Here is an 11,701-nt window from a genome sequence, read left to right on the forward strand (position 1 = left end):
AATTATAACGTATAACTGGGGTTAAGTTTGAAAGTTATTTTTAGAATAAAATATATAGCCCCAACTAGGACTGTGGCATGTAAAATTGCTTTTGGCCCCCAAATATCTCGAACGAATCTAAATTTATCATCACAAAATAAGGTTCTCTTCCTCCAATTTCATTGCAAAAAAAATCATGGGATCCACAATGTTTCATTTCGTTCCAAATTTCCCATATTTCAAATGAAGGGGCATTTTTTCTCCAAAAATGAGACAATCCAAGCTCAATTTTGGAAAAAGAAACAAGCTTTGTGATTCTTGGTACACATTCATTTATGAGGGCCTTCATCAACTATAAAGCTTTAGTGGAAATATGTTGGCATTGAGTTTATTGATGAATACTCTAGATAAACGTGACCATTATTCATTCTTTATAAATATCAAAATTTTAATGTTTTAAGAAAAAAATTCAAGATTATCAACATGAAAAGAATTTGAAAATTATATATATATATATATATATAATGACCAAATCAATTGATTTGCCATCAAGGTGTTGTTTTAGTGGTATAAGGCCGTATTAAATTTTTAGGATGACCAAATGGTCAAAAGTTCGATTCATGTAAGCAACACTTATTGGGAGGACCAATCGTGCACCTAAAATGGATTAATTCCTACCCAAAAAGGTGAGGAGAACCCTTAATAATACAAAAAAAAATCGATTGAGTCACTCCATGGATTACAAATTTATGATTGATTTATAATTTATTTATTTTAAATTATTAATTGTTTTATGTTTTTAGCATTATTTACAAAAATAAAATGATATATTATCCTACTAAATCCTCTATAAATCATCCTACTTATAAGAAAATAATATGTATATCACTTATGAATTAATTATTAATAAACAAAGTCTTACTTTATTACACATATCATTTCTTATGACACATTATGTGGAACAAAATGCTAATTGTAACTGCATTAAAGCGACTTTTCATTTGGTGAGCTTCAGTAGAAGATTAACAATGGAAACATAGGGTTACCTCACTCTAACATGGAATAAGGATTCTCTCTAATAATAGAGAGATAATTGTTTATTTTTCTTCATATTTTCAATGATAAAAATGTAATTTTATGATAAATAAAATGATAAAAATTTATTTATATATTATCTTTTGTTTGTTATTATGTGACACTAGCCTCTTCAGTAATGAAGTGATCCTTATTCCGTACCATATCTAACCTTATTTAAGAAGAGTAAGAGGAACTTACCTTTCGGTCTTACTCTTAGGGTCCAATCGGATTACTAAGCACATTGTTGCCAAGCATAGCCCTAGAGTAAAAAGAAAGTGGGTTTCACTAAGCCGTTAAGCCAACATGGTGGAGCCTTAGACCGACGACCTTTTTGGGTAGGATTGTGGACTTATAACAAGCTAGATCATTGGTATATAGGATTACATCTTGATAACTAAATGTATACTCGTTCGGTTTAAAATTAAACTTTTGAAACCTTTTGGGGTGAAAGTGGTATTGAACATAAATTATCCACAATTAAAACTCCACAAAGTTGAAAGCATAATATATATATATAATTCAAAATTAATTGATTGGATGCAAATGAATGAATCAATAGAAGGTTTACTAGACAATGAAAATGGAATATAAAAACAAATTGTGAAATACAAAATTAAGTAGAGAAGATGAGGAAGAAAAATGCAAACTTAGTGTATATGTACTATTCAACCACTCCACTATGGCAGACAATTAGTCCTAAAGCTACATGACTAGGAGTTTTGTTCTTACTGTAGCTTGCAACAATTCTAAATGGCATGAAATAATACTTAGGTGCTGAGTCACGACCATGTCGTTCTCTTTAAGAAGTTTTGTGGCACTGCCCAAAATGTGCAAGCAGACTATCAACCACGTCGTCCCCAAGATAAAACATCATACATCTTTGTTATCAAATTATTACTACACTGTAAGAACCAATCTCAAATACACCCACCACAATATGGCTATCAGTGCCAATTATTTTCCCTCAATACTGACTACCAGTATTAGTTCTCGAAATGCCCACAATATGGCTGCTCGTGTCTATTCTTTTCCTCAATACTGACTACCAGTGTTAGTTCTCGAAATTCCCACAATTTGGTTGTTTGTGCCAATTCTTAGTGTCACGGAAAGAAAGGGGGATAAATTTGTTGGAAATGCATCAGCGAAAAATATGAGGGAGAAAGAAAAAGTTGAATGAAAGCATATTCAACTTGGGGCGAGTTATAATGAGGGGAGAAGACCTTTATTTATAACATGAGATTTTTTCCAAGTTCCTCATTTCTCCAATCTGAGACTTGGGAGTTGTTTTTTCAAAACTCTTCTTTGTGGGACTTGAGAGTTTTTTAAATTTCACACCCAAAAGTTCCCACTAATAGCTTTCAACAAACCAAGTTCCAACAAGTTACAAGATGTATGTGATCATTTAATGACAAAGCATCCTTCAAACCTTTTAAAATATACTAGTCCTCGCAGGAATGTCTCACCTTGTTAAAATGATAGAGCCATATATGGATGAGAAATAAAGAAATGAGTAAGAAAAATTAAAGAATGAAGGAGAAATGAATAGAGAATAAAAACTCTATTGAAGTGTAACCTTTCTCATTCTTGTCATTATGATTACAAAGATGTAAGAATCACCTTTTATACTAAAAGAGAAAAAAACACAAACAAAACTCAGTTTAACTAACTGAAGCAACTAACTACATAATTGGTTAATCATATTGTTAATCGATTATAAAAAACAGAAAACATATCTATTTTAACATGCCCCGTAAGCTGGAATATATCAAGCATTCCAAGCTTAAAATGATTCTAATGAATCATGATGATTATACTCTAAAACCTCCTCTTGCTAGTGAGCGAATCTTGATCTCTTAGTCTTGAAAAAAAAGTGAAGCAATACTAACGCTTAACCACCATAGGCAGAAACAACTTCATCCAAAGCTTAATCATCCATCTTGACAGAAGCTTAACCATCCAATGCTTAACCATTTACTTGACAGAAGCAAACCAACCATAATGGATGAAAGAGAGAAAAATGGATCTGAATCTTGATCCGCATATGCTGCTTCAATGATGTAAAATACACACTATAATAATGTTGTGTGTTTAATGAGAAGGGTAAAGAAAATAAAGTATGAAGAAATAAAGGTAATTGGGGGGGTAGGGGAAATGGTGAAGAATAAGAAAAGAACGTAGAGATTCTTGTAATTTGAATAATATGGATTCTTGTTGTCATTGATGTAAGAGAACTTCTCAAGAAGATATCCAAAAGAATGAAGGAAGACAACCTTTTATTTGTTCAACATTTCCAATAATGGAGTCTGCAATTCTGCATGAAGAATGGTTGAATACAAACTCAAATAGGGTGTTGGTTTAGGATGAATAATTGCTTCAACAAACTTCAATGCCATCCACTCAACACCACTACTTCTATGTTGAAATGCTATTGAGTATACTTTTCTTTGAATTTAACCATCCATGCCCATGCAGATTCAAGTGCACTATCTAAATCACTAGAATATAGACCCCGCATCGTGAGTTTCTCAAGAGTTGAACAAAACAATTCAATGCCTAGGTTCAAAAAATGATATCTCAAGCCTCTTTTCATAGCATTCAAAACCAGTATCTGAGCAAGACAATGTCATTTTGACTCCAAGGGAAAAAGAAAAAAAATGTTGCACCGCCATATAGAGAAGAAGAGCAAGGAAAACAAGAAAGATCATTAAGACTCACATTTTCGCTATTTTGATGAGTTGTAATCCAATGTTCGTATTTTCATTACACACAAGAATTTAAGGTGGTTATTTCTTGTTTGGAAGAGAGTGGGGAGGATTACTGTTGAATTTGTGATGATGAGTTGCAACCAAAGTTTGATATGCCTTAGCAATATCAGGAGATTGAAGGTTGATGAAGATAGATTTTCATAACTTGTGTTGGTGGTCCATATTCTTGAAGCCTAGTGCCTCCATCTCATTTGTTGAATACTTGGCTTTCACAATAGAACTACAACAATCAAGTCACCATCAATTGGTAGGATTGCATATTGATGACATTGAATTACTGAATCTTGCAGCTTGTGAATGTGATATAAGGAATGCCTCCTTTTCCTTTTGAGAATTTGAAGCCATGTAACCAATTGAATGTGAAGAGGAATAACTTCTTCTTGTCATACATAACATGGACAAGAAAGAAAAAAATGTATGTGGAATAGATATATTGCTCATAAGCAAAGAATGCACAAGAAGAAAGGTTGATGGATAAACAACGGAAGACATAATTACATTGCTCTAATATCATATTAAAATGGTAGAGCCATGCATGAATGAGAAAGAAAGAAATGAGTAAGAAAACATAAAGAATGAAAGAGAAATGAATAGATAATCAAAACTCTATTGAAATGTAACATTTCTCATTATTGTCATTATGATTACAAAGGTGTAAGAATCACCTTTTATACTAAAAGAGAAGAAATCACAAACAAAACTCAGTTTAACTAACTGAAGCAACTAACTAGATAATCGGTTAATCATATTGTTAATCGACTATACAAAACATAAAACAAATATATTTTAACACCCCCTTGATATGAATTGAATACAATTAAGGAAACACTCTAGTATAGCAAATACAACTTGTAGCTCTATGATAACCAAGGGTGTGAGCTTAGCAAAGCTTTTTAGAAGACTGAATGAAATCTTAATTTGTAAGTGAAGAACAGATTTTTAAGATGTTTTTGTATATTTGTGAAAATTGTAAGAGTGAACTTATTGCAGGTCAAAGATAAATATGGATGACAAAAATACACAATTTGTAGGTACCTATGAAAATACCTCTAACAAATTTGGGTGTTCCATGCCTTTGGGTGTTCCTCAACAAATTTAGTCTATTGGTGGATTAAGACTAATGATGGAGTTGGAAGGTCTATAACTTCTTGTAGCTGGTTGTGAAGACTACGGATCCAGAAAAAGTAAAGTTCATTTGATAACTCACTCATCGTGAATCTCTGCCAACTAATTTACTTCGATATGCAAGGAACATATAAACTAAACTGAACTATTTGCTTTCAATGTATTAGAATTGGGGAAGACCCCTACATACTTTCATAGATTGTGAGGAATCAATAATTCTACGGCAGTGACTGGGTTCTTTTGGGAAAATAATTGTTCATGTCCTGGTTGATGGAGAAATCAAGGCTTACTCATGGGCGGTTATTCTTAGCATGTATTTAGTGGGCATGGAGGTGACGAAATAACTAAATCTTAAGGAATATATCATGGGATGTTAGTTATGTTTCAAAAATTGTTCCTCGTGATCTCAGAGAGTGGTGTAATATGGATATATTTTCTATAAAAGAAACTCAATCTAGTGTCCACTAGTGTAGACTAGAGAATGGAATTATGAAGCTTAATATTGATGGAAGATGTAATGTGGAAGATAAATCGATTAGAGTAGGAGATGTTTTCACAATTAGAAAGGTCATTGAATTTCTGAGTTTTCAGCAAACTTTGGAATATGAACTCCCATTCTAGCAGAACTTCACACAATGGAATATGGTCTAAGGTTGATATGAAATTCGAGTCATCATAATTGAATCTTGGAGAATGATTTTCTTGAGCTGATTAATATCATTTCTAAAGGATTGTAGATTCATATCGAACATCTTGCTCATATTATTAATAACATGTGTCATCTGCTTCTTGAAGTTTGGGTTGCTGATTTTCACATTGTTTTGAGATACGATAACATGTTCGCAGACTATATATCCAAAATTAGTCAAAATTGTCAATGAAATTTAAGAATCTGGGACACTTTTTCTATAGAAATGATTCAAATCTTAAAAATGGACCTCTCTCACCCTTTCGTTTATGTTTTTCTTTCGGATTTACCAACAAAAAAATCAGCAAAAACATTATAGGAAAAATGGTTATGTGGAATGTAATTCCATTCATTGAAAAGCCCCCTCTACTAAAATCTAGTGTTTTTATAAATGAGCCAGGTTCATAAGGATCTCAACCCAATCTGACCCAACCCATTCAAACTTTTTTCAGGGTTTTTATTAAGACCTGCACTAACACTAAGGTTCTTTGTTGCCGCCGTTCAGGTTCGCTTTCTTTCATTCCCCCCTTTTCTTCCAATTAACACATTCTCACTTTAACAATTTATTCATCACCATCATTACCATTAACAGATTAATCTTAAATTACTTTTTTTTTTCAATCGCAATTTCATTTCTTTAATTTCCTCCTTCAATTTGCAGATAGATCTTTGCTGAATCGAGAAACCTTTTATATAACTATGAGGTGATTTTCCTATTTACCTTTATTTAAATCAAAACCCATCAAATTTCTTATATAATTTACCTTCAAAATTTGAACTTTTTATTGTTCTGATGAACATAGTAAGCTACAAAGTGAAGCATTGAGAGAAGCGATATCTCAGATCGTAACAAATTCAAAGGAAAAGAAGCGAAATTTCAATGAAACTATTGAGCTTCAGATTGGATTGAAGAATTACGATCCTCAAAAGGACAAGCGTTTTAGTGGTTATGTTAAGCTTCCTCACATTCTGAGACCTAAGATGAAGATTTGCATGCTCGGTGATGCTCAACATGTTGAAGAGGTCTTGTAATTATTCCTCATTCTCTTGATAATCTATGTATGCATTGTTAAGTTTGTTGAATTAAGATTATGGTCCTTATGGATTGTTTGTTTTTCATTTGGTCCCTACATTTATTCAAATGTGTCCTTGTTATAAATTTTTTTTTCATGGAAGTCCTCGTTGTCATTCTTAGCCGTAGCTATAACAATGTAATAATTTGTTGATATGGAAATTAAGGTCTTGTCTTGTGACATTTATAACTATACTCATCTATAAGTAATAAAAGTGTGGGGATTAAATCCATTGCGCCGAGGCTCACCCTTATAAGGACCAAAATGATAAATTAACCTAGTAAGTTATATAAACTTATGTAATATGCATTCAAATTTGCAAGTTTATAAGCCATTCGTATTGGGATGATACGTGTTTGTTGTTTTTTATAAAAAAAATGTTGATGCTTTTAGCATGCAATATATGTCACTTAATCAAACATCTTGACAATGATGGTGCACAAATTTGCTGCTACCATATTAGCCATTGATATGTTGCATGCTACAATTGTTTTGACAGGATCTTTGCTTTTTAATCAATCAATAATAATTTATTGGAGTTATTACATTTTTTTATTTACATGGTTTTTATGTTATATATTCAACAGGCAGAAAAATTAGGGTTGGATTACATGGATGTGAAAGCTCTGAAAAAGCTTAATAAAAACAAGAAACTTGTTAAGAAGCTTGCTAAGAAGTACCATGTTTTTCTAGCATCTGAAGCTATCATCAAGCAAATTCCTCGTCTTCTGGGACCTAGTTTAAACAAGGCAGACAAGTAGCTTTATTTGTTATAATAATGGTTATAAAATATGTCTCACTTCCCGGTCCCAATTTATTAGTGTACGTAGCTGAAGAAAAATGTTATTGTATTGGCTTCACTGGTTGCCATTTATTTTATGCATTAGGATTTAGGTAGGATTGCTTTGTAGTACTCTTTATCTGGAACCAGCACAATTTTTAAGAAGAGTGTAATAATCATCAGTGTTGTCAAAAAGCGGCCATGGCGGCGGCATTTTTTGGCCCACTGCCATTAGCCATTCGGGAAATGCCGCCAAATGGTTGTGTCCGCCTTTTGCTTGAAAAATCCGCCATGGTAGTATGGCGGTGGAGGGGCCATGTAAGAAATAGTGGGTTTTTGGGCTTATGGGTCAGGATTTTTGAAAGAAAAAATAGGTTGGATTAGGTTTTTTTGGTCCATTTGTGGGTTAAAACCCTAAAAACATTCTATTTTTGGTTGGCTCTCTCCCTCTCCTTGCTGCCTCTCTCTCTCCTTGTTGCCTCTCTCCATCTTAAAACTTGTTGTCTTGCTGCTACGGTTGCTGCCGACATAGCCGCTACTGCTACAGTTGCTGCCGACATCGTCGCGCTCTTTCCTTAGGACTGTTGCAATTTTTATTTCTCTTCCTCTTCCTTCGTCTTCTCTTTTCATCCCTTGCATTAATGAAGTTTTTATATTTAGTTTTTTTTCCTTCCAATATTCCATTTTTTTTATTTCAGTTTACTTTTTTTAATTTATTTTCAGAACATTTTTTAAAATTTCAATTTACTTTTTTGTATGTTATTTTAATTTCTTTTTACATTTTATATTTGTGTTTTTCTTGACTTTTAGTTGTGGGTCTTTACTAGACTTGTTAGTCTATTTTACTTTTTAGTATCTCTATTTTTAATTATCTAGTGATCTTATGAAGTTATGAGACATTGATACTTAATTATTTTTATTAACTTTATGTTATTGTTTAATTTTTATTTTATTGTATTATTTATTTAATTTTTTTCTTTTATGTTATATTATTTATTTAGTTTTTGTCAACTGCCATAATGTCCGCTATTTGCTTGCAACATCATCATGGCTGAATTTTGGCAACCACCATGGGCCGCCATCCGCCATGGACAACACTGTTAATCATTACTCAAATTGTAAAACTTTGATTACTAAAGTGTACTTGGACAAATTATTTTTCTTCAGTTTTGTGTTTTTCTTCAGCCAAGAAATTTATGTTACTAATTGAAAAAATATCATTGTCAATCTGAGTAATAGAATCTTGTCTAGTGAACTTCACATTTTAATTATGATGCCTTCAGATATATTACCTTCGTGGTATTGAGAGGCTATGATGGTTGGAACTTCAGTCATGAAAGTTTTGGCTCCTTTTATGGTATTTATGTATAGGAGGGCATGTATGCAGGTAAATTTCCAACATTGGTGTCTCATCTGGTATCCATGGAGTCAAAAGTTAATGAAACAAAAGCAATGGTGAAGTTTCAACTAAAGAAGGTTCATTGTATGGGTGTTGCGGTTGGAAATTGCGCAATGGAGGAGAAGCAGATTTTCCAAAATGTACAACTCAGTGTCAATTTCCTTGTTTCGTTATTGAAGAAAAACTGGCAAAATGTAAGTTCATATTTGAAGTCCTTGTATTAGTATTACACATGTTAATGTTTGAGTATAATTCCAATGCAATGCTTGTGGCTTTAACGAGAAACTTGTTGAATATTCCATGAAATTTGTTCTTTTTTTGGAATAGCCTTTCCTTGCTATTGACCGCTTTATACCTCTCTCTATTTTCATTGTAAATATGTGAGATGCCTATACGTGAAGAGTACGATGGGGAGCGCAGTTTGCGTATTTTAGAGATCCATATATCTTCTGTTACAGATGCTGGACTAGTTACTAAGTTAGTTTGGTGAAGAAGCCTCTTTCTCTTTCATTTTTAAAGCAAGACATTGTTGTGGACAGTTTGTGTCCTTTAACTTAAGATTCTTTTGATATAAATTTTGCTTGATGTTGAAGATTTTGTTCAATCTGATCATTGCTGACTTGATTTTAAATGGTTTTATATTATTTATTAACTCTAATCTCTCTCTCTCTCGCTCCCTTTGAATTTAAGAGCATTCCTTCTCCTATAACTTACAATCCCAGATAAGGAGATAGACAAGCCCTACACTATCTTTCACTTCATTCGTATTCTTTAGATTTTATCTGTGGTTGTATTTGTAGGCCCTGTAATTGTGTAATCTTAAAAGTGTGTTTGTGATACCATTTGCAAAAATGAATTTTGATAAACTGAGGCGTGCTTTATCTTTAGGTGAAAACTGAATATAAATTAATTTATTTTGTTTGGGTAAAGTAGAAAGATTGTTTTACATAGTACTTTATAGAAAATCTTATGAGGTTATTTGTTTATGTTATGCTTGTTTTAGTTGTTTTTTACACTATTTTTAAATATACATTTTTTAAAATATGTACCATCATATATATATTTACTATAATTTTTAATATTTCATAATAAAGACTAAAAAATATTTTAAAATAAAATATAATATTTATACTCAAAACTGAATATAAATTAATTTATTTTGTTTGGGTAAGGTAGAAAGATTATTTTACATAGTAAATTATAGAAAATGTTATGAGGTTATTTGTTTATGTTATGCTTGTTTTAGTTGTTTTTTACACTATTTTTGAATATACATTTTTAAAATATTTACTATCATATATACTTTTACTATAATTTTTAATATTGCATAATAAAGACTAAAAAATATTTTAAAATAAAATATAATATAAAAATCAATATTAAAAATTTACATGATTTACAAATAAATAAAAGTTGATAAACTTGAATTATACAATTCATAAAATAAATAATATACAAATATCAATTTTTATGATGGAGTAAAATGAGTAGTGGAAAAATTGAAAAAATAAGTTAACAAAAAATAAATCAACCTATGACTTTGGAGCTTATACTTTTAGTTTATTTCTTCGAAAAAAGGATTGAATTTCATTTGGTTGTAAAAAATACACAATTTACATTTTAAACTTATTTTTAAAAATAAGTAAAAACTTAAAATTTTAGTTCATACCAAACATGTAATAGATCTTACAAATTAGGTTTTGATAAAAGTTGGAAGAACTAATTTTATGTTTGAATATATTGTGATTAAAAGTATTTTTGATAGGGCAAGTGGTGTTTGGATTTTGTAAACATGCATAATTTTAGAAATGTGGTAAATACCAAAATGGCCTTTACTTATTTTATTTTATTTTATCATTTATATTTTTTTTTTATTATAAAAAGAAATAAATATTGAATTATTATTTTGTTAAAAAATAGTAAAACTATCATCTTTCAAAACATTACAATTCAGATTAAATAAGAAATACCACTTGACATGGCATCTAGTCGTGCAATTACGCCTAAAGCAAGTATGGAATTAATGAAGAAAAAAGCTAGAGAAGGAGACATATTGGATTGAAAATGTTCAGAAGAAATGCTAATAGGTGATAATGGTGGAGTAGCTCTTAAATATTTAAAGGAAATTCATAATTTCTAATTAAGGTGAGTATCATATATTTAACACAATTATTGACTATTTATTTTTGGGTCACAAAAAAAGTGATCTAATTAATGACAACCTAAACGACTTTTGAAACTCATAACAAATATGGGCATAATGGTTGGATACTCAAATGGTTGGCCTATAGGGGATAATGAGAAACCTATAAGTAAATACATAAGGAACGATTATGGTCTCCAACATACCAAATCACAAATAGTTTTCACATCTCCCCATCAGAGAGAAAACGACGGTCCAAAATGAATTAAGGATTTCGTTGAGAATGATCATCATACCAAAACTCTCTCAAAATGTATATCAAAGGAGTAAATCAGAGAACATGGATTCAAGCATGACTTTGTATCCTTGTTTTATATTAACTTCTAAATTGTCCAAGAGTATAAATATTAGTGAGTGTGTAAGATACTTAGAGATCTCGGGGTGAGATATTATAATTACTACTCATAATATTTAGTGGAAAATCTCTTGTGTTGCAAGAGTACTAGACGTAGCCTTCAGTGGACAAGAAGGTGAACCAATATAAAATCCTTGTGTACTCTCTTTTCCCTTACCTATTTAATTTATTCTTGTTTATTTTTCTGCAATATTATCCGCTGCACATTAACTCTTACATTTTGCAGAAAAAGCTATCTTAATTTTAAGTCAACTAA

General features: G+C 31.2%; 1 protein-coding gene across 1 annotated transcript; it reads left to right on the top strand.

Annotated features, from left to right (window-relative positions):
• Positions 6,030-9,518, top strand: LOC109335129 (60S ribosomal protein L10a-like). Its single transcript, XM_019571206.1, has 6 exons — positions 6,030-6,139; positions 6,296-6,338; positions 6,438-6,657; positions 7,295-7,456; positions 8,872-9,081; positions 9,268-9,518. The coding sequence occupies exons 2-6, from the start codon at positions 6,334-6,336 to the stop codon at positions 9,319-9,321; spliced, it is 651 nt and encodes a 216-aa protein (XP_019426751.1). The 5' UTR covers positions 6,030-6,139; positions 6,296-6,333; the 3' UTR covers positions 9,322-9,518.

Source organism: Lupinus angustifolius, chromosome LG20 (assembly GCF_001865875.1).
Source record: "Lupinus angustifolius cultivar Tanjil chromosome LG20, LupAngTanjil_v1.0, whole genome shotgun sequence".
Taxonomy (NCBI): domain Eukaryota; kingdom Viridiplantae; phylum Streptophyta; class Magnoliopsida; order Fabales; family Fabaceae; genus Lupinus; species Lupinus angustifolius.